Source organism: Globicephala melas, chromosome 3, assembly GCF_963455315.2.
Source record: "Globicephala melas chromosome 3, mGloMel1.2, whole genome shotgun sequence".
Lineage (NCBI taxonomy): Eukaryota > Metazoa > Chordata > Mammalia > Artiodactyla > Delphinidae > Globicephala > Globicephala melas.
In genome coordinates this window covers 136,379,405-136,407,178 of record NC_083316.1, presented here as the reverse complement: position 1 = coordinate 136,407,178, position 27,774 = coordinate 136,379,405, and the positions used below count along the sequence as shown (strand labels likewise).

The window sequence follows — 27,774 nt, the reverse complement described above, 5'->3', positions numbered from 1 at the left end:
GCAGTTTCTTTCTTACCCCAAAGCTTGGGAAAGCCTGGGAGACAAGGTTGGAGCCTGGGTCATCAGCAGACGCTAAGGACCTGAGGCAGGAAAGAAATTGGGGCCCTGGGGGAACAGCAGACCTGCAAGGCTGCAGCTTGAGAGAAACGGAGAGAGGTGGGAGAACACAGCTAGAGGGGAAGACAGGGGCCAGATCAGAAGAGATCATGAAGGCCTATGGAAGAAGTTTGAGTTTTATTCTAAACACAATGAGAAGCCATAGGAAGATCTCAGAGAAGGAGCACATTTAATTCTTTAAAGATTGCAGCGTCTCACTAAAGGACTCATACATTAAGAAAATGTCAACTTTCTGCTTAAAACAAATAATTAGGAATCATTATAAAAAATGATATTTTAAAGAATTATAATAATGAAATTCCCTCTATACTACGGCATCTTAGGTTGGAGAAAAATAACAAATGAGTATTTCATATGCTTTCTGCTAGGCAGAGCTCCAAGCTTTTGACCTATATTTCTTTTACCTCTACAAAACACATATCATTCCTATTTTACAGATGAAAAAATTGACTCAGAGGTTAAATAATTTTCCCAAGTTGACAAAACTTGGAGACTGGCTCACTGAAGTAAATGAATAGGGCCAAGGGAAATGTCTTTTTCTGTCAAAACTCATATGCAACTTTTGGCTGCAAGGGCACATTTAAACCTGTTTCCTAGGCTCCATGGAGGCTAATGGCTTTTGGAAAGAAAAATAGGTCATGTATTGAAAGGAAGAGGTAATGGGGAAAATCACTGGAGGAGGTGAAGGACACAGGCTGGGGGGATTCTGGCACAAGGGACAGAGCGCCCACGATGGTCACCCAGAGCATGCACAAGGCTGCTCAGCCACCTGCCAAAGTCATGGAAACCAGACAGTTCCGGCAGAGAGGAGAAACCTCAGCAACTGCGCAAACGTAGTATCTGTTCTTCGTACACAAGAGACCTCAAAACATTAACTAGAAAATTATTCTAGGACCTAGCAATTCCACCCCGTTAGTATGCTCCAAAAATGGTAAAGTAGTGAAAAGAAAGGAGGGAAGGGAGGGAGGAGATCTTAAACTTAGGATCATAACATCCCTAGTCCCAAAACTCAGGATGTGAAAACAACCAAAATACCCAATCAAATGACGAATGGATAGGTATAACTGGCATACACACACAATGGAGTGTTAGCCATAAAACGAACTGGCTTTCTGGTACATGCTACCACACGGTTGAACTGTGAAACATTAAGTGAAAAAAGCCAGACGCAAAAGGTCACGTGTTGTATGAGTCCACTTATATTAAATACCCAGAGGAGGCAAATCTGTAGATGGAGAAAACAGATTTGTAGCTGCTACGGGCTGGGAGGGAGGTGGGAGGGGAGTGACTTCTTACTAGGTATGGGCTTTCCCTTTGGTGTGAGGGAAATGTTGGAATTATCTAGTTCCAACTGAGTGATGGTTGCCCAGCATTGTGAATGTACGAACTTACTGTTGGCATACTCGCAAATGGTCGATTTACAGTGCGTAAATTTTACCTCAATAAAAAAAAACACTTTAGTAGAGTCACTAAAATCCCCAGCTAAGAAGACCTTAAAAGTCCACAAAGAGAATCCCTAGAGAATCTTTACTCATTCCATATATATCTGTTAAACACCTGTTAAGTGTTAGGATGAGCCCAGTAATATATCGACTTTGCCTTCATGGGGTTTACAAACAGACATTAGTCAAATAACCACAAGAATTAAATCATGAATGGGATGAATGCTCTGAAGGAGAATCTCCATGGTGCCAGAGGGCGGCAGCGAAGTCTTCCCTGGTAAAGTGGCAATTGAAGAATCTTCTGAAGGAATTTACTAGGGAGAAGGAGGCGGTCTGAGGTAGACAGGGAAGAGCACGTGCAAAGGCCCAGTGGCAAACTTCACGGTAGAGATCAGGGTCTGACATCCAGTATAACACGAGTCTGGAGAGGCAGCCCGGGCCAGATCAGGTAGAGCCCTACTGGCCACACTCAGGAGTTTGTTTCTAGTCCTCAGAAGAGTAAAAATTACCCACCAAACACACACCATGTCTCTCCCCTCCACTTCCTGTCCTCATAGCTCTTACCACCCCTGTCATGTCTTTGCTTGCTACCTGTCTCACTACCCACTTCTGCGTAAGCTCTGTAAGGGTTAGGGCTGGATGGTCAAAGACTTGTTGAATCAAGTCATAGATTTCTGTTTTGAAAATACCACTCACGCTGCTGTTGACTGAAAAACATTCTAAGGACATTTGACCGACATTCTAAGGACATTTGACCAACATTCTAAAGACTAAGCCCAGGAGACAGGACTCTCAGATGACTCTGAGGGACTGCTCTCAAGAGGCAAGCCAGGGGCGGGGGAAGCCAGGATATATAGGAGTTTTTGTAACAAAGACCAGGTAGTTGGAACATCAAAGGATTACTGTTAATGAAAGAAAACCAGATATCTCAAGTTAAGGAATTTAGCACTTTTCTGTATAGGGGAAGATGCAAGAGTCTGGCTCACAGAAATCATTCCTTCGATATGTACCTCAGCTATCCGGGGCCAGTATCCTGCTTTTCTCCATCCTGAATCTCTTCAGAGTTCACAGGTGGGGGTGACTGCGGTGGCTGAGGGCTTGGCAGTGGGCAGCCCGTTTGTCTCCATTGTGAGTTCCCTCGGGATTCACCAGCTGGGAAGCTATAATGTGATAGCTTGATGCCCGCAAGATCCTTTGTTTATTGATATGGCAGGCAATCTTTTTCATTCACACTGCAATGTGGAGAATGTGTTGGTTTGGGGTGAGAGGAGAAGCGAGGCAGCCAGCTGCTTGATCTGTAGTAGAAAGGAACGTCGGGCTTGGGGTACCTCTCCTGAGAACCCCTGTGTGAGCTGCACTGCCAGTGGGGGAGGAGCATCTAGTTCTGCAAAAAGCAGGTCTTACCTTCTAGAGAAGGATCCTCTTATCAGCTGACCACTCTGGCCCCTTGATTCTGACCCACCTAGCAAGAGTTTAAATGGTCAGAGGTCAAGGGTAGGGGAATGTCCATTCAGTGAGGAATGTTGGAAGGCTGGAGTCAGCTGGCAGGTTAGAGCCCTTGTTGAGAGCCTTGTGCTGGGTGTCCAAGGACCAGGATTCTGCTCCAGCCTTCTGTTATTTCACCATGAGACCTTAACGTCTCCCTCTCTTTGGTTCTCCAAACTATTAAGGAAGTAAGTGATGAACTTGACCTAGATGATTTATCCCTACCATATTTTTTCCCACGGAAGATTTTGTCTAACGTTGTGATAATAGCAATTCATGTTTATTTGAGCCATCGTGACAAAAGGTTACTGTGTTAGGAGTACTATAACAAGCCATTCAATGAACTCAGCAACACTTTTAATAGCATTTTTATATTTCATTGGTCCCAGGAACACCTATAGCTCAAAAATAGTACATATATGTACACAAAAATCTGATATTTATTCACTGTAACGATAATGTCTAGTTCTCACAAATTTTCAGACCCCTGACACCCATTTTCATGGTTTCGTGAATTAGGAGCGGCTAGAATGAAAAACATGAAAGATCATAATCGTAGGAACAAAGGAAAACAAAGCTGATTATAGAAGAGAAACTGGAATGGCTCACAGCCTGTGCTGAGACTGGACTGTGTACTTCTGCCTCCTTCCCTCTTCTCCCTGATTCCAGACAGCTGCTTATACCTAATCCCCTGGCCCCCAGGAGAACGGTTCCCCCAGACCGAAGAAGCAGATTGCCTTAATCCCTGGTCAGACGAAAGATTCTTTCCCCAGCATGCAGATCCTGGGCTGGTTTCTAGAACGGCTCACAAAAGGAGGCAAATTCAAAGAAGCTGCCTGGGCATTGAGAGAATTCTGTTGGCTTTTTAATGAAGTTTATCAGAGACGAAACTTCTGCATCTTTGAAGCAGAAAGGTCCAAGTCTAGAAGTTGGTATTGCTCTCTCTTGGCCTCTGCTGTGTTTGTTTTTCTAACAGATTCCTTTGTCAGAGGCACGGATTTTCTGTTCCCTAAGCTCATTAATTTCTCAACACTAATATATTTTCCTTATCCTCTAATTAGGCAACACTTCTCACCTATTTATGGTAGTGAATGCCCAGAGGCAAGGGTTGCCCCTTCATGTACGCAGAGGTCAGTCCCCACTTGCGATCTGTGCTCCCACTGTATGCATGGGCAGTGCAGGAGCCACTTATCAAAGGTGACTCACAAAAGACTCCTTTGCCCATAGGCTTTTATTCAATGCATTATACAAATATTTGAGCAACTACTGCATTCCAGGTGCTATTCTAGATACCTGGGATTTTTGCAGAAAACAAAAGACAAAAATCTCTGTCTCCCCAAATAAGTAAATTATATCATAGGTTAACACTCAGTAGATGCCTAGTAGGGAAAAGCAGAGAGTGGAGTGACAGAGACTGGGAGTGTTCGAGGGTGGCAACGGAGTGGGGTGTATTTGTAAACACGGTGCTGAGAAGTTGACTGTTAATAGGGACTCGTATCAGAAAAGAGTTAGCCATGCAGACGTCTGGGAGAAGAGGAATCCAGACTTTGAGGATAGTGACCAGAAGACCTTAAGGAGGGTGCGTGACTAAGGAGGTTGGTGTGGCTGAAGTTACAGGAACAAGGGGATCACAGTGAGGTTGCGTTTAGGAAAGGAATGGAGGCAGATGGTGTGAGATCTTGGGAGCCTCTGTAAGGAATTGGACTCTTAGAGTGAAAGGGGGCCAGTGCCGAGCTTTGATCAGAGGGGTGATGAGATCTCACTTGTGTTTTGTTCATTACGTGCTTACATTTCCATTCACCTAATAGTTTAAACACCAATTGAAAATTCATGCCTGAATCAATTACATTAGAGCTGGCAGGTGCTTTTTCTAATTCTGCCACTCATTCTGTGCTTACCAGCTGACATCCCTTTGTGAGATAGAGCTTTCCCTCAACAATTCTAGGTATTCGATTGCACAGGAATACATTTCCTGCTAAAAAGTAAAAATAAACACTTAGGTCATTCCCTTTAAGGACATATGTTCAAGGGAAGCTTTTTTTTTTTTTTAAATCATCCCTCAAATAGAGACAAATGTGCCTTGTGCTTTAGAAGGGCTCTCCCACTGTTTCCTTGTTACATTGTCCTTTCTTTTTTGGATGACATTCCAGCAGGGAACCATTCCTTGAGTTAGCTGTCATCTTTTGGAGTCTCCTTTTAGGTGGTGCACCCTTGATACCAGGAAGGAAAAGAATGACCCTGGAGGAGGGGGCGTCAGTAACTCTTGCCTAGCTTTGTTGGTCAGATGAGCTCATTGTTGCATCCAGATTCTAAAGAGCAGCTGAGATTGTGCCATGTCCCTGCTCCATGATCTTCATTACTTAGTTAAATCCAAACGGCTTCACCCAGTTTTTAAGGTTCTGTGAAATCTGTGCCCAAATGACCTTAACTCCTCGATTCTTTCTCTCTCTCTTCCTCCTCCTTTGTCCCCCCTTTCCTCCCTCTCTCTCTCTCACACACATACACACGCACACACACACACATACATACACACCCCCACATTGTGAACATTATCATAGCCCCTCTAAACTACCCAACACGCCAAAACAAACTCTGTTCTATCCCATGTCAAGATTTTGTCTGGGGTATAATTTTCCCTTGGGACGTCCTCTCCAGAGTTACCTACACCTATTGAATTTCATCCTTCAAAGCCTTCAACAAGTGCTCCTTCCCCAGTCTCTGCGCTAAGCAGTCCCCAAATCTGATTCCTCTTTCTCTGTGCACTCACATCCCTTTGCTATATCCCCCTCTCACTTTGTTTCTTATGATCTCAGTTGTATAAATGTTACTAATGTTCATGGCTACATCAGCCTCAGGTCTACAAATGTCTTTAGAAGTGAGGCTGGCGTACTGATGTTTTAAATTTCTCCCAGTGCTGAAAAGTTGTCTGGTTCATGGTAAGCACTCAAACATTCATGGAGAAGGATTTAAATAACAGCTGTAGCAATTTTCAAATGTCTACTTTCATTCATACATTTAACCAATACATACCAAGCACCTATTGAGTCTCAAATAATGGGTACCATGAAGACTACAAAAATGAATCAAGAAATAAATCCTGGGGCTCCCCTGGTGGTGCAGTGGTTGAGAGTCCGCCTGCCGATGCAGGGGACACAGGTTCGTGCCGCGGTCCGGGAAGATCCCACATGCCCTGGAGCGGCTGGACCCGTGAGCCATGGCCGCTGAGCCTGCGCGTCGGGAGCCTGTGCTCCACAACGGGAGAGGCCACAACAGTGAGAGACCTGCGTACCGCAAAAAAAAAAAAAAAAAAGAAGAAAGAAAAAAAAGGAAGAAATCCTGCCTTTGGGCGGAGTCCAATTTAGGAGAGGGAGGACATATATGTAAAGTGCTGTATTACAAAGGAAGAAGTGCTAAAACCTAGAGAGTCAAGAACAGCAGGTTAAATTCACTCATGTTTCTCTTTGCTCTGCGACCGATATTTTCTCCAACAGCCTGTGAATCATCCTGTCACCTAGGATGAAAACAACTTCCACAAGGCCACCAGGGATTTTCTCTTGTTCCCCGTAAGAGCTGTCAGGGTCACACTGATGGCCCTCCTGGGCAGAGAACAAAGACATGGCAGTTTTTCTCTCTCTTACTAATTCAGGCTGGATTCCCTCTCAAAGGCAGTTTTACAACTTTCCTTTACACTAACAACCAGACCTTTTTTTTTTCACGATTCCTCTGAATTAGGACTGACACACTTAATCTGAGGTTTAGCCAAGGTGACCGTAAGCTTCAGTTTCCTCTGACTTGCCTGAGAAGTCATTTCTGGGTCCATCTGGGGTTATCAGCCAGCCCTCCAGTACATCTGGAGAGAAGACAAACACTCACTGACGAGTGTTTTCTCTAATTTCCTGCCTATTCAGACTCCACGGTCCCCATCTGGGTCAGGCAGGGTGCTACCTTCCTAGTTAGAATCACAGTGTGCTCTTTGAATCAACCCTCCTTATTAAAACAGGAGAGCTAAGAACCATCAGAGCTTTGCAGTTCTCCCCCTCAGTCCTCTGCTTGCTTATTCATTCACTTACGTATTCATTTATTCAACAGATACTGATTAATCCCCTCCCTTTTTATATACTCTGCCTATTCCCAAAAGGGTCAGAGGTGGCTTGTGGGATCAAACATAATGCAAAACAGGGAAGCCGGGATAAAAACAGAAAGGAAGGAGGAGGCATTGCCACCAGCTCCAAAGGTGGTTGGAATTCAGCCCTTGCTCTATTCTAGCAAAAAAAAAAAGATGTGCTGGATTTCTGTGTTTTTCATTTCTGCCCAGCCAAAACATGCAAATCTGGGTGCAGAGGATAACTGTTTCCTGCAACTAAATACATTTATTGAGCATCCAGTGGAGTGCTTTGTTCTTGGATGCAAATACCTTCAGAATAAATGAAAGAATTAATTCATTAGTTCCCAAATTTTAGTTATTTGCATGCTACCTTTCAAATGTTTGCCTAACTCCATGACTGTTACTTATTTTGTAGTTTTGTCTGTTTTTTTTTTTTTTTTTTGCGGTACGCGGGCCTCTCACTGTTGTGGCCTCTCCCGTTGCGGAGCACAGGCTCCAGACGCACGGGCCCAGCCGCTCCGCGGCATGTGGGATCTTCCCGGACCGGGGCACGAACCCGTGTCCCCTGCATCGGCAGGCGGACTCTCAACCACTGCGCCACCAGGGAAGCCCTGTAGTTTTTTTAAAAAATTGACTTTTCAATTTATTTTAAAAATCTTGTCCCTTTCATAAAGGAAATATTTATATCAAATACCATAACTAGATAGTAATGATAAAATAAATATAATTAAAAATAACATCATATTCTAAATAAATGAAACTAAAACTTGGAGCTGTGGTATCTTCCTTTGTGTTATAAGGGAGATTAGGATGTATTAATGTTTAAAATCACACTAGCACAAAACTGAGGTAGCTAATTCTTTTGAGTATTCAATACAAAATGGAACTAAAAAAGAAAAATCTCATTATGAATATCAGGGTTACATTACCACTTTTAGGAAGCATCCTGCATTATCTCACATTGCCCAAAACCCTTTTAAGTAGCATTCCCCGACCTAGGAAAACATTGGTCAATTAAGTGAAGCTGAAATTTGTGGGATAGAGGTTTTTTGCTACCTGAAAAACAGGAAAGCTCTTTTTGCTCCACGGCACATTAAGTTGATTTCAACAAGTAGAACTTCAGGCCGCCCACTCCTACACCCTTTGTTATCAACAAAGAATTGTTGCAGTATTTTCTGGGGCAGTGGCCCCAGAAAAGAGTGTGTGTGTCTCTGTGAGGAGTTAATAATCCTGATGAGGTTTTGGAAGGCTTGCTTAGGTCCAACAGCAGTGAATTACACTTATTTAACAGTATAAGGTTGCTTATAAACAATATGCTAGACAGAAAAAATGGACTATTAGTAAATTTGAAAGTCTTACAAAGTCAGGAATGTTTCTATTCACTGATTAGATGTCCTAGTATCAAGGTGCTTGGATTTAGATCTTAATTTCCTCCTCACATACTCTGATGTACTCATCTGCCTTTTTTCTTATCACTGATGAATATCATTAAGCAAAATCATCTACTTGGTAGGTAAGAAACTGCAAGAGGTCCCAGTGACATTCAACATGTATACCAGCAATGACACCTGATTTTAATGGGCATCCAGTTTGGTTTTGTCTACTTTGACAGGTGGAATGGTCTGCTCTACCATTTCAGAACCACCACCTTCTCTTCTGTCTTGCTACAGGTTTAATTGTGGCTCTTCCCACAGTTAACTCCTAACTCCCAGTACCTCACAATGTGACCTCATTTGGAAATAGATATGCAGATGTAATGAAGTTATGATGAGGTCATTTTGAAGTAGGTGGGCTCCTAAGCCAATACGACGTGTCCTTAGACAAAGGAGAGATGTGTGCATAGAGATGTGCACAGAAGGAGAATGCCACGTGAGCATGAGGGTAGGAATCAAGATGATGGGTCTATAGGCCAAGGCACATCAAAGATTGCCAGCAGAACACTGAAGCTACGAAACAGGCATGGACCAGATTCTTTTGTCACAGCCCTCAGAAAGAACCAACCCTGCTAACAGCTTGATCTGGGACTTTGAGGCTCCAGAAATGTGAGACCCTAAATTTCTGTTGTTTAAGCCACCCACTTGTGGTACTTTGTTATAGCAGCCCTAGCAAACTCGTACATCTCTCTTCACCAATCCCACTGCAAGAGAGATGGCTTGGAAACTTAGCACCACTCTACTTCCTAAAAACAAGGGTTCCTTGCTGAAATAGCAAACCTCATCACTGTTATTCAATATACCACATGTACAAATGTACACTTGGAAGAGTGTCCTGGCAATTGGAAGAAAATGTGGTCTTTTATTAAAGAAGTTGCCACCAATTAGGGTATAGTTATTTAGCTGATGGGTTAATGAAAATTTTATATAATTTCAGGCACAAGTAAAAGGTTTATCTGTCTTTTAATATTCTGAGATATTGTTTTAGAGAGCCTCAAGGGAAAAGCAGCACTAACTACTTAAATGAAATTTATTTTACTGATTGTTGGACCATAAATCACTACTGATCTAACATAGGAAAGTAGCCATACCTACTCTTTTAATATGCTTAATTTAAAGGGAATGGGAGCTTTCGTTAATATTTTTTAAATCCTTTACTATATATAGTCTCTGTTTTCATTTTATATGTACTTCTTTTGATAATCTGAAAAGTTTATATTTACGTTTTCATATTAAGTGTAACATGAGTAGTAACTAAATTCTCTATTTCTTTAAATAGTATCTATCAACTTTCTTTCGTAAGCAGTGATAAAAACTACTGTATTTTCTCTCTTTCCCTTTATTCTTCCACCCAATTTCAGTTTCCAGTGTTATCTTTGCTAGGTTGTTTCCTTTTGTTCTGTTATCCTTCTAGCTCTTAATTCACTATTCTCAACTATAAGACATGAGGCAATCAATGTATTTATATTACATGTCTTCATTTATCCCTCTTTTCCCAACTTTTGTCAAGGTTAATAAAATGTATATTCTGCTCTGAAACAACTATCCCTGAATGACATTTAGGCTCAGTCCTGTAGTTAGATTCAGTCCTCTCCATAAATCTTTTTGCTGTAATTTTTACAATCATATATGGATGGACTGAAGTTTTTCCTCCAACAGATTTCTCAATAAAGTCTCTTGGGAACAATATTCCCTTAGTTCTTCCATGTTCAAAATAGTTTGGCTGGGTTTAAAGTTCCAAACCATATTTTCTGTCCCTGAGAATATAATAGGCAATGCTGCCTGTCTTTCAGCATTTGTTGAAGCTATTTCCCCAACTTTTCTGGGGCTTGAATTGTTTTTCCTTTGGCTTCCCAATGGATTCCCCCTTTTTTTTTTTTGACATCCAGTAACTTTTTTATGGTATGTCATAATGTTGGCCATTCTGTGCTACTTCTTTCTTGGAATATAGAGGGTCCTTTCTTTTTTCATTTTTTTTTAACATCTTTATTGGAGTATAATTGCTTTACAATGTTGTGTTAGTTTCTGCTGTATAACAAAGTGAATCAGCTATATGCATACATATATCCCCATATCCCCTCCCTCTTGCATCTCCCTCACCCTCTCCCCATCCCGCCCCTCTAGGTGGTCACAAAGCACCGAGCTGATCTCCCTGTGCTCTGCAGCTGCTTCCCACTAGCTATCTATTTTACATTTGGTAGTATATATAAGTCCATGCCACTCTCTCACTTCGTCCCAGCTTACCCTTCCCCCTCCCCATGTCCTCAAGTCCATTCTCTACGTCTGCATCTTTATTCCTGTCCTGCCCCTAGGTTCATCAGAACAATTTTATTTTTAGACTCCATGTATATGTGTTAGCATACAGTATTTGTTTTTCTCTTTCTAACTTACTTCACTCTGTATGACAGACTCTAGGTCCATCCACCTCACTACAAATAACTCAGTTTCGTTTCTTTTTATGGCTGAGTAATATTCCATTGTATATACATGCCACATCTTCTTTATCCATTTATCTGTTGATGGACACTTAGGTTGCTTCCATGTCCTGGCTACTGTAAATAGAGCTGCAATGAACATTGGGGTACATGACTCTTTTTGAACTGTGTTTTATTCAGGGTATATGCCCAGTAGTGGGATTGCTGGATCATATGGTAATTCTATTTTTAGTTCTTTAAGGAACCTCCATACTGTTCTCCATAGTGGCTGTATCAATTTACATTCCCATCAACAATGCAGGAGGGTTCCTTTTTCTCCACAGCCTCTCCAGCATTTATTGTTGGTAGATTTTTTGATGATGGCCATTCTGACTGGTGTGAGGTGATACCTCATTGTAGTTTTGATTTGCATTTCTCTAATGATTAGTGATGTCTACAATCCTTTCATGTTGGCATGAAATTAATTCTTAATTATTTTCATTCTTTTTATTCTGCTCCGTGATAGTTATTTCCACCATTTTCTCTTCCAGCCCACTTATCCATTCTTCTGCCTCAGTTATTCTGCTATTGATTCCTTCTAGAGTATTTTTAATTTCAGTTATTGTGTTGTTCATCATTGTTTGTTTGCTCTTTAGTTCTTCTAGATCCTTGTTATATGTTTCTTGTTTTCTCCATTCTGTTTCTGAGATTTTGGATCATCTTTACTATCATTACTCTGAATTCTTTTTTCAGGTAGGTTGCCTATTTCATCTTCATTTATTTGGTCTTGTAGGTTTTTATCTTGCTTCTTCCTCTGTAACATATTTTTTTGTCCTTTCATTTTTTTTTTTCTTTTGATGGGTGGGGCTGTTTTCCTGTCTTACTCGTTCTTTGGCCTGAGGTGTCAGGCACTGGAGTTTGCAGGCAGTTGGATAGAGCTGGGTCTTGGTGCTGAGATTAGGACCTCCAGGAGGCCTGACTCCAGTTAATATTCCCTGGGGTCTGAGGTTCTCTGTTAGTCCTGTGGTTTGGACTCGGAGCTCCTACCACAGGAGCTTGGGCCTGACCTCTGGCCTGGGAACCATGATCCTGCAAGCCAATTGCTGGGGGTTCTTCCAGTCCCCTTAAGTGTCTGTGGTCCCCCACCAGTGCCTTGTAGGTGCCCTAGTTTTCTAGAGTTTCCTTTCAAACTTCATATTCAAGTTTTTTTCTATGTCTGAGAAATTTTCTTCAATTATAATCCTTAACATTTGCTTTAATTGCCTATTTCCATTTCTTCATCACGGGCTTCAATTATACACATCTTTTATAACCACATCTGTCTTTGATACCAGTAATTTCTCTCACTAATCTTTTTAACTTTTCCCATTCTAGTATTCTGTGGTTTACTGCATTTATAGCAATTTTTGATCTCCCTTGTGTTGCTTCCCAGTTCAGATTCATTTTTGTGTTGGCTTCAGTTTTATCTTCTGTTTCTTTCCTTAAACCAATCAGCTCTATTCTTTTTTTCCTTTTGTATTCTTACAATAGTTCTCTAGGTCCTAGAGGTCTGACTTGATCTCTGAATTTTAGTGATCATCATTTCATGAGGTGGTTTGTTGTGCTGTTTTCACAGTGAAAACTCAATCACAACTTGATCTTCTCCATGGCAATATTTTTTTTATTGTGTTCATTATTTTCAGTTGTTTTTCCTGTTCCATTCTCCTTTTGCGCTTCATAGTATCTATCTATAAAAGTGACAACTTTTATGAAGATTTCTTTGTGATTACCTATATTTGAATAAGATTCCTTGTTTCTGTACCAATTATTTGCAGGAGGTTTTTATGAGGAGGTGCTGGGAAGAATTTTAAATGGAAGGTTTTGTTAGTAAGTTTGTTCAGACTTTTCTTTTTCTAGCTGAAAAAATAAACAATTATAGGACTATTTCCTATCCCACGGCACTTTTTCCTTGAAATTAGGCATTTGTATGATTCTTATTGTTAGTCCTACTCTCTCAGCTTCTCTTAGCCAGACAGAAAGGGAGAGTGAGATGATAAATGATGGTAGCCTAGAAGATAAATTAGATTGTCCACTTCTCATATTGGTAGGGGAAAATGAGAGCTATTAGGGTAGGGTATTTGAGTTTACAGTTGGGATGGGTAGAGTATAGTGTTAACAACAACTGCCGTTGAGTATTCATTATGCCAGATATGGTATATACACACACATGAGATAGAGATATATAGAGAGAGGAAATTTGTAATCATGTAAAATAGCTATTATTTTGCTTTTTTTTTTCAGAAGAAGAAACTTAAGGCTAGTATCTTAAGCCTAAGAGATTAAGTAGCTATACAAAGTCAAATAACCAGGAAAAGGTGGCAGAAGTAAAATTAGACCCAGGACTGCATGAATCAATCTCAATGCACATTCATAACGTCACTGACTCTGCAGTAGTTGATACATTTTTAACCCTTAAAGAAATCACTTGGCTTCCCTACTTAATTAATGCAATTGAATAATTATAGATTGGATGGGTATTAATATATCCCTGGCTTCATCTACTACTGAGGGCCCCAAATCTTGATTCTCTTAATCTGTATAGGTATAGTGGTATGAATTCCAGGATTCTCCTCACCAAGTATTCCTGGGAATTTAAAGCCATGCCTAATGTTTAATCCCAATAAATGCTAGTCCTTACCAATTTGTAGGTCTTAGAAAAAGTCAATTATCTTCCCAAAGCTTAGGGTAGTATCATGTAGTTGATTTGTTGAGGAGAAAAACATTTCTTTATAAACTTATGATAATTCGACATCTGACTTCCAGATCAGAGAGAGATACTTATGCCTTTTTTTTTTTTTTTTTTTTTTTTGCGGTACGTGGGCCTCTCACTGTTGTGACCTCTCCCGTTGCGGAGCACAGGCTCAGCGGCCATGGCTCACGGGCCCAGCCGCTCCGCAGCATGTGGGATCTTCCCGGACCGGGGCACAAACCCGTGTCCCCTGCATCGGCAGGCGGACTCTCAACCACTGCGCCACCAGGGAAGCCCGCCTTTTTTATATAAGTAAAACAAGAAATTTTAGGTGGTGTGTTTTCATATTGGAAATGTGAATATGTTATCATATGCGTGTATGCCTTACAATGAGGTTGTTGGAGAAGATGCAGGGTTTTAGTGGGGAGGTGTTTGGTGTATATGATTTTGTCTAAAGAAAAGCATAAACTTCATAGCAGTGGTTTCAGCAAGTGAAATGTTGAGTGCAGATAGGGAAATTAAATAAAGCCTTGTGAACTCTGTGATGATGTTTACTTGTAAATTTAAGTATGAGAAAAAGAGTAAATGGGATCAAATTGAATGTAGTTTTCCCTGAGAAATATTAACCAGCTAGTCAACATGTTCAAGTGGATTGGGAAGCCAGAGAATTTGAGCAAAAAGTCAAATAAGTACTGACTTTTTGTGTAAAATTAGCTGCTGTTCCACCCCAGATGTGGTGATAGTCTGGCAACTTCTCTTGATGAGGAAAGGTTGTTGTTACTTATGTACAGAAGTTTCAGAAGGCAGACCAGATACATCTGTGCAAACCAGGCTCAACACTCCTCTAGCCTGTGATGCTCAGGATTTGGTTGGCTTTCACAGTTCTTGGGGATATAACCCTTTAGCTCTGTTAAATTGCATGTATGCAGTGCAATAAGAAGCCAATGTCATAAAGTGTACTTGAGAACCTCTAATATGAGGAGTAATATTAGCATATACCTTGAGTTCTAAGATGCTACCAATTATACACTGCATTGTAAATTTAATAATAGCATTTGGAGATTAAAAATATATCATTAAAGGTAAATATCAAGTGTAAGAGGCACCGCAATTTCAGAAACATTAGAATGTGAAAAAGTAAGAATATATAGTAATATGAGCTTTGATCTTATGAAACTAATCTGAATGGATCCTTTCCAAAGAATTTAAAGAAAATAAAAATACGAAGGATAGTGGAATATTAGTCACTACTGAGGTTGATGGAAAATCAAACGTGGACCTGTCATCCTATACTCTTTGGCCCAATTCAAAGTTAGTTACAATGGAGAATTGTGGGAAGGGCCATTTATGGACATACAGTTGAGGAGTCTCTATCTGATGTTACTGATGTGATTGCAGAGATGGGATTTGTATCCTACACAGTCACCAAAAGTCAAGGCAGACCCTGGAAATCAGAAACAAGACCCACATCAATACGATATACAGATGACAAAGTGAAGGAGACAACAAATGGAAGAGGCAAGGAAGTGACAGCAAAAATTCGGGGCTGCTGACTATTAAAGTAGTAGAATGGAGAAAAATTCTGGAGTTTTTCAACAAGAGTTTGGAGGTCTTTCCCAAGGCTATTTGCATAAAAACTCTCCCTAGCAAAACATTTGGTGCCTGGACTTTTCTTCCTGTTGAGGCACAATCTGAGATACCCTCACATCTGATACCTCTGCTTCCACTGTGCTATTCAGGAAAGGCATCAAGGAGACATCAAATCAAATACTTGAGTCTACTAAAACTGTAGACTGACCTTGGACCAAAGTCCCAGGAGACACTTTATATACCACTGTTTATAATCATGGTTTGAATGTTCCAGCCTTTGGCCAAACCATGATAACATGAAAGTTATCAGAAAGTCCATGCTCCATTACCTTTCTCCGTCCATATCTTTGATAACAGAAGAATATCAAAAGGTAATAGAAATAAGGCATAAGTTTATTTGGGCTCCTGTTAGTCAGTGAATAATGCTTGGCGATTTACGGGCCTTAGACATATCCATACAAAAGGACAGCTTGAGGAGTCTTAGAACATTTTAAGAGGGGTTCTCATCCCAGTCCATATACCTGTGGTAACTGTATGTAAGTCTACTGCTAACTTACATAAAACAGTCAATTGATTTAAAAGGGCTGGAGGAGAGAATCAAGTTTCTTTCCCTGGTCAGTCCACTGACAAGTAATTACTGATTCCTTATATTAAGCTCAGGCTGGTGACACAAAGACTGTATAAGAAGCAAGCTGTAATTCCTGCAGAAGAGTTACCTAAATTCCAGTTGGAGACAATATTATGCAACAGTTTACATTCCAAGCAGTCTTTAATTAGCAGTTAAATTGTGTTTGTGAAACAAATTTTATTTTTTGCTCATGCATCATTTGTCACTCTGTTCCACATCATCCTCACTCTGTAACTCTGGCTGACAAAAGCTCTGCCATTTGGAAGGTTGGTGGTCATGTCAACAAGGACAGAACATGGAGAACCACACACATCAGCTCAAATGCTTCCACCTGGAAGCATCACACGTCACTTCCACTCTTACTTTTTTGGCCACCACAGGTCACATGGCCATGCATTTCTTTCTTTTCTTTTTTTTTTTAATTTTAAATTTATTTATTTATTTTTGGCTGTGTTGGGTCTTTGTTTCTGTGCGAGGGCTTCCTCTGGTTGCGGCAAGCGGGGGCCACTCACTGTCGCGGCCTCTCCTGTTCCGGAGCACAGGCTCCAGACATGCAGGCTTAGTAGTTGTGGCTCACAGGCCCAGTTGGTCCGTGGCATGTGGGATCCTCCCAGGCCAGGGCTCGAACCCGTGTCCCCTGCATCAGCAGGCAGACTCTCAACCACTGCACCACCAGGGAAGCCCCATGCCTTTCTCCAAGGCACAGGAAAGGGTGATCCTCCTAAGTGCCCGGAAGTAGAGAAGGGATGACTATTGGTGATCAGGAGCAATGACCACCATAGGAAGTGAGCACAGAAGCAGTGAGAACAAGAGAGAGCAGGCAAGAGAAGAGATAGCCTGGACTCAAGCAGTAGAAATGGAAGATTTGTTGTACAGTGGAGGCTAACCCAACATTGTAAAGCAACCATACTCCAATAAAAATTAATAAAAAAGTAAAATAAAAATAAAAATTCACAGAAAAAAAAGAAATGGAAGAAATGAATAGATTTGAGAGACATTCAAGAGTCACACAGAATTCTGTATCTGTCCTAATTTCTTATCTTAAAAAACAAACAAACAAAAAACAATCAAAATAACAGGCAGGGCTTCCCTGGTGGCGCAGTGGTTGAGAGTCCGCCTGCTGATGCAGGGGACGCAGGTTCGTGCCCCAGTCCGGGAGGATCCCACATGCCGCGGAGCGGCTGGGCCCATGAGCCATGGCTGCTGAGCCTGTGCGTCCGGAGCCTGTGCTCTGCAACGGGAGAGGCCACAGCAGTGAGAGGCCCACGTACCGCAAAAAATAATAATAATAATAATCAGGCAAAATGGAGAGATGTTTGTCAAAGAGTACAAACTTCTAAGATGAGTAAGTTCTGAGGATCTAACAGACAGCATGGTGACTATAGTTAATAACATAGAATTGTTTACTTGAAAGTCACTAAGAGAGTATCTCTTAAGTGTTCTTACCATACACAGAAAAATGGTAACTACATGAGGTGATGGATGTGGTAATTAGCTTGATTGTGGTAATCATTTCACTATGGATACATATATTAAACCATCATTTTGTGTACCTTACATATATACAATTTTTATTTGTCAATTATACCTCAAAGCTGTTGATAAAAAGTTGTGATTATAAAGAATCCAAAAGGAGGTGGACCAATGAGAATAAAGAAATTTGGGTAGGTTTCTTGAACAAAATGTAAAAGATGTCTGTCGATAAAATCATCATTCACAGATGTATGTATGTGTTCTCATTTTGTGCTTGCAACTGCAGCAGGTGCTCTTTCTGTTCTTTATTGCCCACACATAATTTTTTTCATTATGACTGTCATAATAATGGTTAATCTGTATTTAACGTTCAAAGAGTACCACACACTCTACGTGCATTACCTATGAATTAGGTGGTGGTATTGTCCCACGTTATAGGTGAGGTCATTAAGTCTTAAAGAGATAAAGTAACTTGCTTAAGAAACCAGCTAGTAGGGAATCAGGATTTGAATCCAGAACTTCTTAACTTAAAAGCCCTGGCTCCTAACCATGATCACACACTACCTCTTTGGTCTCTACTGAAATTAGACAGGTGATAAGTTTGTGCTTCATTTAAGTCTTTGATTATCCTCCAGAGTTACATTGTAGAAACCTAATTTTACCAGATGACACAATTCCAGCTATATCATGAAATTCTCAAAGACATAATAACCAAGGTTCATGTGGATTGAAATTAAAAAGAAAATCAGAATAATGCCAGTCCCACTGAAATGTAAGGAGGGTGGGAATATGTGCTATGAAATCACAGAGCAAATGGTAGGCCATTCTGGGAATCATGGCATTCAAAAACTCAAATGTTCGAAACCAAAAATACAGAACAGCTTATAGTCCATTTTGTCTTTTAACTGAGACTTCATAACATGAATGACCCTGGCAGTCCGTGGTGATAAAAGCGATGACAGTGGCCTTGGCACAAATAAGGCTAACAGTTGTACATGTGCAAAGAATGGGAATGAGCATTCATTAAATGCCAGACACTGTGCAAAGACTATAAAATATTTTATGTTGGGTGTGTATGAAAGCAATTATTGTGATGTAAGCTATAGTGAATCAATCTTTCATCTACTGAAATGAGATTTTTCCTTATCTTTGTCATTACAGATATTGACACAAATTATTTTAAAGAAGAAAAGCAACACCATTTCCATAGTTGGTATTCCGTTGTTTGGTAAGTTTCTCTTTTTAGATATTTCCTTCCATGATATTTTATTTTAGAAATATGATTATGATATATGTTAGTTGCTTGTGCCTGTTTAGAATCCCTGACTTCCTTCTAATTAGATAACCCCTTTTTCTTATGAATAATATATTCAATGTGGTTAAAAGACTTTGGCACAGAGTATGTCATGGGCTGCTGTGGATGGGTACCTAATCCAGGGTGAACCAGTTAGAGGTTTTCCTGGGACTTTGGCAAAATAAAATGTGTCAGGAAAGACCTTCTAATGAGGCTTACAGGCTGAGTCAGTATGTGTCTGGAGTTTCCAAAGGCCATCTGGCCCACCACACAGAAAAAGCCAGACTAAAACATGCAATTATTAGAGCCCTTGGATCTCTGAACATTCCAGTTCTGTGAGCCAATAAATCTCCCGTTTTGCTAAAGTAAATGGGTAGAAAACAGTTGGGTAGAAATACAGTGATCATGGTGACCTCACTGAGACAGTGTGAAGTGGCAAAAATATACTGGATTAGAAGTTATAAAATAGTCCTGACGGTCACCTTGACTCATGACCCTCCTTAACCTTCCTGAGTCTCTGTCTCCTTTATCTGTGATATGCTAATATTGGAAGACTTAAAATCTGAGGCCCTATTTCATCTTAAGCTGTTATTCCAAGTTGATTGCTTTAACTCCATGAGTTCCTCTCACCTAGAAGTCATAGGAAGTGGTGAGCCACACACACTGCTTATCAGTACGTTTAGCTAATGCAAGGCTTTTATTTCTAGATGAAGATCACAGCTCTCTCTTCCCAGGTCTCGCTCCACCTCTGTCCCAAGCAGCTACCTTGCAAATGTGTATTGTTAGACAACCACAGGGCCTGCACAGCAATGCATTTTTGGCTCTGAGACAATCCATCCCTTCTACCTGGAAGGTCAACTTGAGTACTAGCATTTGATGGAGAGAAAATCATGTACAAAGGCCACTATGAGATGTCTCTTACTTAATGTCTTTTTTTTCCTTTATACTCATGGAATACCTATTCCAATCAATGATTTCTGCACAAATGCACAATGCAAACTTGGAATTCTTTTGAAAGGGGGATTCACATCTATTACACTGAAACATAAGCACATGTGTTTCAATCAACTGAGACTAGAGATTCCACTTTAAACGAGTAGCTAAATCATAATTCTGGTGAATGTTCTGTACTATTTGTCATTGACCTCCCATACTAAGTCAGAAGTGTTATACGTGGAGATCAGCATGTCTTTGGATTTCAGTGTGTACACATTATTAAAACTGTACCATTTTAGGAAACCCTGTGATTCAGCCTACTGACATTCTGCTATGCTTCAAGTTGCTCAGGAAGAATCCCAGTTCTCTGTGTTTGAAAATAAAGATTAAACCTCACACTAAGACCAAGAACTTACTTGAAAATTAAAAGATGTCATAATTACTGGATACAGACATAACAAGACCAGTACTATAGATTGGCAAGTGATTTCTCCTAGTCAGCTCCTGTTACACCTACCTGTCATCCATTGACTTTACCGCCAGTGTACCCAGATATTAACAGATGGGTTTCATTCAGTGTGAATAGTCACCATGTGTAAGCTCTGTAGATACTTATGTATCTAGCTATACATAAGTCTCAAAAGATCCTAGACATACACAGAGATGTTTATGTGACTTATAAGCAGTTTTTTAAATTATTATTAGCCTAGACTGGTGTCTCCTTAGCAATTTGTTTTCTGGGAACCTTGAGTTAATTTGCCATGTAAGCAGAGGGAGCTTGAAAGCCTCAGTATGTCAGAGAGTTTGACAATCTCTAAAAGTTGCAACTTTGATATTCTAAAATTCTCCCCTAAATCTGATCAACAATGTATTGAAGTTAAATACACTTGCAAAATTTTATACCGTTTCTCTTTTCCCAGTTATACTTAAGAGACCTTTTGCTCTTATTTAGAATAATAAGCTGCAGAGGTCCAGTCTGTTGTGTATGGGATGAGGCAGTGGAAGGAGCGCTGGGCTAGCATGTTCCTTACCTCTGTCACTTCTTTGTGCTTGGTCTATTAAGGTAACCTCCTGACTGTTCTGGCTCCAGTATTTCCCCTTAATGATTCATTCTAACGAACATCAAATATGTTTTCAGAATTGACAGGTGCCTCCATATCACCATCCCAATTAAAAACCTCCCATGGGCTGCTTGCTGCCCCTAGAATTAATAATGCTAGCAATAGTAACAATAATTACGAGAGCCAACACTCACTGGATTTACTCTATGCTAGGCACTATGTGATGTACTTTACATATACTTTCTCCTTTAATCTTCACAATGACTCTCTAAAAGTTCACGGTTGTGGAAACTGGGGCCCAGAAAGGTCAGGTAATTTATCCAAGATCACATAGCTAGTGTGTGATGGAACTAAGACCCAAACTCACATCTGTCTGATTGAAGTTCACACGTTCAGCCATGATACTATTCTGCCTCTTCTTCCTAATGAAGCACAGATTCCTTGGCCAGACTTTCATAGAATGGAAGCCTTTCATTTGTTCTCATAAGTCTCTTGTTACTATTTGATACACACCCTTTTCTCCAGCTCAGCTTCCTCTTTATTCTTTTTTTGAAAGTCATATTCCATCTTTCAGCTCTTTGGTTTCTCCATTTCTCCCAACTTTTCCACTTTTGCTCTTTCTTTTCACCTTTATGTATTGTACCCATTCTTGGCATCCTCAGTCATTCACTGAACAGGTCATTATCACTAAGCACCTGCTGGTCAGTCGCTATCCCTGTCTTCCATAAACTCACTGACCAGTGGGAGCATCAAATACGGGGTGAGGAGGTCCATTGCACAGTAGAAGTAGCTGAAGAAGATGAAAGTGGCCCTATTCCAGTGCCTAGTGCTTAAAAAAGTATTGGTAAAGAATCAAAGTCCTAATTACTTCATTAAATCTCATGTATTCAGGGGTGAGTAATCTTATTTCTCCCAGGTAAATTGTAAACTGCTTGAGCGTAAAAGAAAGCCCTGTGTTTCTTCTGTATCACTTTCCCTTAAGAAATTCACTTAAAGTAGTCCTACCTACTTTTTCTAAGGAAATTCTTTGTGGCATGAGTGTATTAAGTAAGATGAATGTCTAGATCTGTGTGTATACTTGCAAATATATTCAAGGTTATTGTACTGAAGGATAGAAGCAGTGCAATAGGCACCAGGAATTTAAGGATCAAGACTAAGAGCCATTGGGCTTCCCTGGTGGTGTAGTGGTTAAGAATCCGCCTGCCAATGCAGGGGACACAGGTTAGATCCCTGGTCCGGGAAGATCCCACGTGCCGCGGAGCAACTAAGCCCGTGCGCCACAGCTACTGAGCCTGAGCTCTAGAGCCCGCGAGCCGCGACTACTGAAGCCCGCATATCTAGACGCCGTGCTCTGCAACAAGAGAAACCACCGCAGTGAGAAGCCCGTGCACTGCAACGAAGAGTAGGCCCCACTTGCCGCAACTAGAGAAAGCCTGCAAGCAGCAACGAAGACCCAACACGGGCAAAAATATAAATAAATAAATAAATATATTTATTTTTTTAAAAAAAGACTAAGAACCATTGATGGATGTGTGCCATTTGATAAATATACTCTCTGATGATAGGAGTGATGATTTCTACCTTTTTGACTTCATAGAATTATTGTTAAGCCAGTTAGGTAAGTGACATCAAAGGCTTTATGAAATATATCTTCTATCAGTGATTCTTACAGTGTGGTCTGAGGATCCCTAGAGGGTCCCTGTATCAGAGTTCAGTCAGACGAACAGAACCAATAGGTGATATATATTAAGAGATTTATTGCAAGGAATTGGCTTACATGATCATTGGACTGGCTATGCAAGTGTGACCTCCATAGGGTAGGCCATCGGGCAGGCCAGGCTGGAATTCTCAAGCATGAGCTGCGACTGCTATCTACAGACGGAATTTTTTCTTGTTCTTCAGGGAAGACACAACTCTGCTTCCAAGGCCTTTCAGCTGATCAAATCAGGCCCTATTTAAGGTGGACCGATTATGGACTTTAATCACACCTACAAAATACCTTCACAACACCGAGACTAGTGCTTGATTGAATAACCGGGGGCTGTAGCATAGCCAAGTTGACACATAAAACTAATCACAGTTCTCAAAGGTCTTTTGGGGGATCCATGAGTCCTCCCTTTTATAACTATGTATAAAGCTGGATTTTTCTTCAGGTATTTGAACACAAGAACATGATGCAACAGAATGAATGGATAAACAGATACGAGAATCCAGCTGTCCTCTAATCCAAATGGTAATGAGATTTAGAAAAATTCTCACTAATTTTTTTGTTGGGAAATACAGTTATTTTTTGTTAAAATGTTATATATTAACATGTAATAAATATATTATTTTTTTAACATCTTTATTGGAGTATAATTGCTTTACAACGGTGTGTTAGTTTCTGCTTTATAACAAAATGAAACAGTTATATGTATACACATGTTCCCATATATCTTCGCTCTTGTGTCTCCCTCCTCCCACCCTCCCTCCCTATCCCACCCCTCTAGGTGGTCACAAACCACCGAGCTGATTTCCCTGTGCTACGCGGCTGCTTCCCACTAGCTATCTATTTTACGTTTGGTAGTGTATATATGTCCATGCCACTCTCTCACTTTGTCACAGCTTACCCTTCCCCCTCCCCATATCCTCAAGTCCATTCTCTGGTAGGTCTGTGTCTTTATTCCTGTCTTGCCCCTAGGTTCTTCATGACCTTTTTTTCCTTAGATTCCATATATATGTGTTAGCATACGGTATTTGTTTTTCTCTTTCTGACTTACTTCACTCTGTATGACAGAATGTGGGTCCATCCACCTCACTACAAATAACTCAATTTCATTTCTTTTTATGGCTGAGTAATATTCCATTTATATATGTGCCACATCTTCTTTATCCATTCATCTGTCAATGGACATTTAGGTTGGTTCCATGTCCTGGCTATTGTAAATAGTGCTGCAGTGAGCATTGTGGTGCATGTCTCTTTTCGAATTATGGTTTTCTCAGGGTATATGTCCAGTAGTGGGATTGCTGGGTCATATGGTAGGTCTATTTTTAGTTCTTTAAGGAACCTCCATACTGTTTTCCATAGTGGTTGTATCAATTTACATTCCCACCAACAGTGTAGGAGGGTTCCCTTTTTCACCACACCCTTTCCAGCATTTATTGTTTCTAGATTTTTTGATAATGGCCATTCTGACTGGTGTGAGATGATACCTCATTGTAGCTTTGATTTGCATTTCCCTAATAATTAGTGATCTTGAGCATCTTTTCATGTGTCTCTTGGCCATCTGTATGTCTTCCTTGGTGAAATGTCTATTTAGGTCTTCCTCCCATTTTTTAACTGGATTATTTGTTTTCTTGATATTGAGCTCCATGAGCTGTTTGTATATTTTGGAGATTAATCCTTTGTTTGTTGTTTCATTTGCAAATATTTTCTCCCATTCTAAGGGTTGTCTTTTTGTCTTGTTTATGGTTTCCTTTGCTGTGCAAAAGCTTTTAAGTTTAATTAATCCCATTTGTTTATTTTTTTTATTTCTGTTACTCTAGGAGGTGGGTCAAAAAGGTTCTAACCACCTTGCTGTGGTTTATGTCAAAGGGTGTTTTTCCTATGTTTTCCTCTAAAAGTTTTATAGTGTCTGGTCTTAAATTTATGTCTTTAATCCATTTGGAGTTCATTTTTGTGTATGGTGTTGGGGAGTGTTCTAATTTCATTCTTTTACATGTAGCTGTCCAGTTTTCCCAGAACCACTTATTGAAGAGGTGATCTTTTCTCCATTGTAAGTTCTTGCCTCCTTTGTTGTAAATTAGGTGCCCATATATGTGTGGGTATATCTCTGGTCTTTCTATCCTGTACCATTGATCTATATTTCTGTTTTTTTGTGGTAGTACCATACTGTCTTGATTACTGTAGCTTTGTAGTATAGTCTGAAGTCAGGGAGCCTGATTCCTCCAGCTTCTTTTTTCTTTCTCAAGATTGCTTTGTCTATTCAGGGTCTTTTGTGTTTCCATACGAACTGTAAGATTTTTTTTTCCAATTCTGTGAAGAATGCCATTGGTAGTTAGATAGGGATTGCATTTAATCTGTAGACTGCTTTGGGTAGTATAGTCATTTTCACAATATTGATTCTTCCAGTCCAAGAACATGGTATATTTCTCCATCTGTTTATGTCATCTTTGATTTCTTTCATCAGTATTTTATAGTTTTCTGAGTACAAGTCTTTCGCCTCCTTAGTTAGGTTTATTCCTAGGTATTTTATTCTTCTTGTTGTGATGGTAAATGGAATTGTTTCCTTAATTTCTCTCTCTGATTATTTTGTTGGTGGTGTATAGGAATGCCAGTGACTTCTGTGCATCAATTTTGTATCCTGCAGCCTTACCAAATTCATTGATTAGTTCTAATAGTTTTCTGGTGGCATCTGTAGGATTTTCTATATATAATATCATGTCATTGGCAAATAGTGACAATTTTACTTCTTATTTTCCAATTTGCCTTCCTTTTATTTCTTTTTCTTCCCTGATTGCCATAGCTAGGACTTCTAAAACTATGTTGAATAAGAGTGGTGACAGTGGATATCCTTGTCTTGCTCCTGATCCTAATGGAAATGCTTTCAGTTTTTCACCATTGAGTATGATGCTTGCTGTGCGTTTGTCATATATGACCATTATTATGTTGAGGTAGGTTCCCTCTGTGCCCATTTTCTGGAGAGTTTTTACCATAAATGGGTGTTGAATTTTGTCAAAAGCTTTTTCTGCATCTATTGAGATGATCATATGGTTTTTATTCCTTAATTTGTTAATGCAGCATATCACAATGATTATTTGCATATATTGAAGCATCCTTGCATCCCTGGAATAAAGCCCACTTGATCATGGTGTATGATCCTTTTAATGTGCTGTTGGATTCTGATTGTTAGTATTTTGTTCAGGATATTTGAATCTATGTTCATCAGTGATATTGGTCTATAATTTTCTTTTTTGTGATATTGTTTTCTGGTTTTGGTATCAGGGTGATGGTGGCCTCATAGAATGAATTTGGGAGTGTTTCTCCCCCTGCAATTTTTTGGAAGAGTTTGAGAAGGATGGGTGTTAGCTCTTCTCTAAATATTTGGTAGAATTCGCCTGTGAAGCCATCGGGTCCTGGACTTTGTTTGTTGGAAGATTTTTAATTATGGTTTCAATTTCATTCCTTGTGATAGGTCTGTTTATATTTTCTAATTCTTCCTGGTTCAGTCTTGGAAAATTGTATCTTTCCAAAAATTTGTCCATTTCTTCGTGGTTGTCCATAAATTCAAAGAAAAAGTATTAAAGGCAGTGAGGGAAAAACAAAAAATAACATACAAAGGAATCCCCATAAGGTTATCAGCTGATTTTTCAGTGGAAACTCTGCAGGCCAGAAGTGGGTGGAAGGATATACTTAAAGTGATGAAAGAGAAAAACCTACAACCAAGATTACTCTACCCAGCAAGTATCTCATTCAGATTCAGTGGAGAAGTCAAAAGCTTTTCAGACAAACAAAAGCTAAGAGAATTCAGCACCACCAAACAAGCTTTACAACAAATGCTAAAGAAACTTCTCTAAGCGGGGAAACACAGAGAAGAAAAAGACCCACAAAAACAAACCCACAACAATTAAGAAAATGGTAATAGGCACATACATATCAATAATAACCTTGAATGTAAATGGATTAAATGCCCTGACCAAAAGACACAGACTGGCTGAATGGATACAAAAACAAGACCCATATATATGCTGTCTACAAGAGACCCACTTCAGACCTAGGGACACATACAGACTGAAAGCGAAGGGATGGAAAAAGATATTCCATGCAAATGGAAATCAAAAGAAAGCTGGAGTAGCAATACTTGTATCAGATAAAATAGACTTTAAAATAAAGACTGTTACAAGTGATAAGAAGGGACACTACATAATGATCAAGGGATCAATCCAAGAAGAAGATATAAAAATATAAATGTTTATGCACCCAACATAGGAGCACCTCAATACATAAGGCAAATGCTAACAACCATGAAAGGAGAAATTGACAGTAACACAATAATAATAGGGAACTTTAACACCCCACTTACACCAATGGACAGATCATCCAAACAATAAATAAGGAAACACAAGCTTTAAATGACACAATAGACCAGATAGATCTAATTCATATTTATAGAACATTCCACCCAAAAGTGGCAGAATACACTTTCTTCTCACATGCACATGGAACATTCTTCAGGATAGATCACACCTTGGGTCACAAATCAAGCCTCGGAAAATTTAAGAAATTTGAAATCGTATCAAGCATCTTTTCTGACCACAACGCTATGAGATTGGAAATCAATTACAGGAAGAAAACTGTAAAAAACACAAATACATAGAGGCTAAACATTGTGCTACTAAATAACCAAAAGAGCACTGAAGAAATCAAAGAGGAAATAAAGAAAATACATAGAAACAAATGACAATGAAAACACGACAACCGAAAATGTATGGGATGCAGCAAAAGCAGTTCTAAGAGGGAAGTTTATAGCAATTCAATCTCACCTCAAGAAACAAGAAAAATCTCAAATAAACAATCTAACCCTACACTTAAAACAACTAGGGAAAGAAGAATAAAGTAAACCCAAATTCAGTAGAAGGAAAGAAATCATAAAGATCAGAGCAGAAATAAATGAAATAGAAACAAAGAAAACAATAGCAAAGATCAATAAAACTAGAAGCTGGTTCTTTTGAGAAGCTAAACAAAATTGATAAACCCTTACCCAGACTTATCAAGGGAAAAAGGGAGAGGACGCAAATCAATAAAATTAGAAATGAAAAAGGAGAAATCACAACTTACTGCAGAAATACAAAGGATTATAAGAGACTACTACAAGTATAATCTTTTAAGACAGGAGTTGCAAACTAAGGTTGCTACAGGGACCAGGCAGGTAATAGAACCTCCTGAATCAGTCCAGTTGAGGAATGGGGATAGTCATGCCCTGTCCACAGTGGCATTATTCAGCAATGGACAACTTTTTTTTTTTAATTAATTTATTTTATTTATTTTTATGGCTGCACTGGGCCTTTGTCACTGTGTGTGGGCTTTCT

The 27,774-nt window shown here is 39.8% G+C and overlaps 1 protein-coding gene across 1 annotated transcript in view; it reads left to right on the top strand.

The window, feature by feature from the left end:
• ATP10B (ATPase phospholipid transporting 10B (putative)) overlaps positions 1-27,774 on the top strand; it is a 581,864-nt gene that overhangs the window by 248,447 nt on the left and 305,643 nt on the right. The window contains 1 exon segment of the mRNA XM_060296561.2: positions 18,577-18,643. Coding sequence (XP_060152544.2) covers positions 18,577-18,643 — 67 coding nt within the window.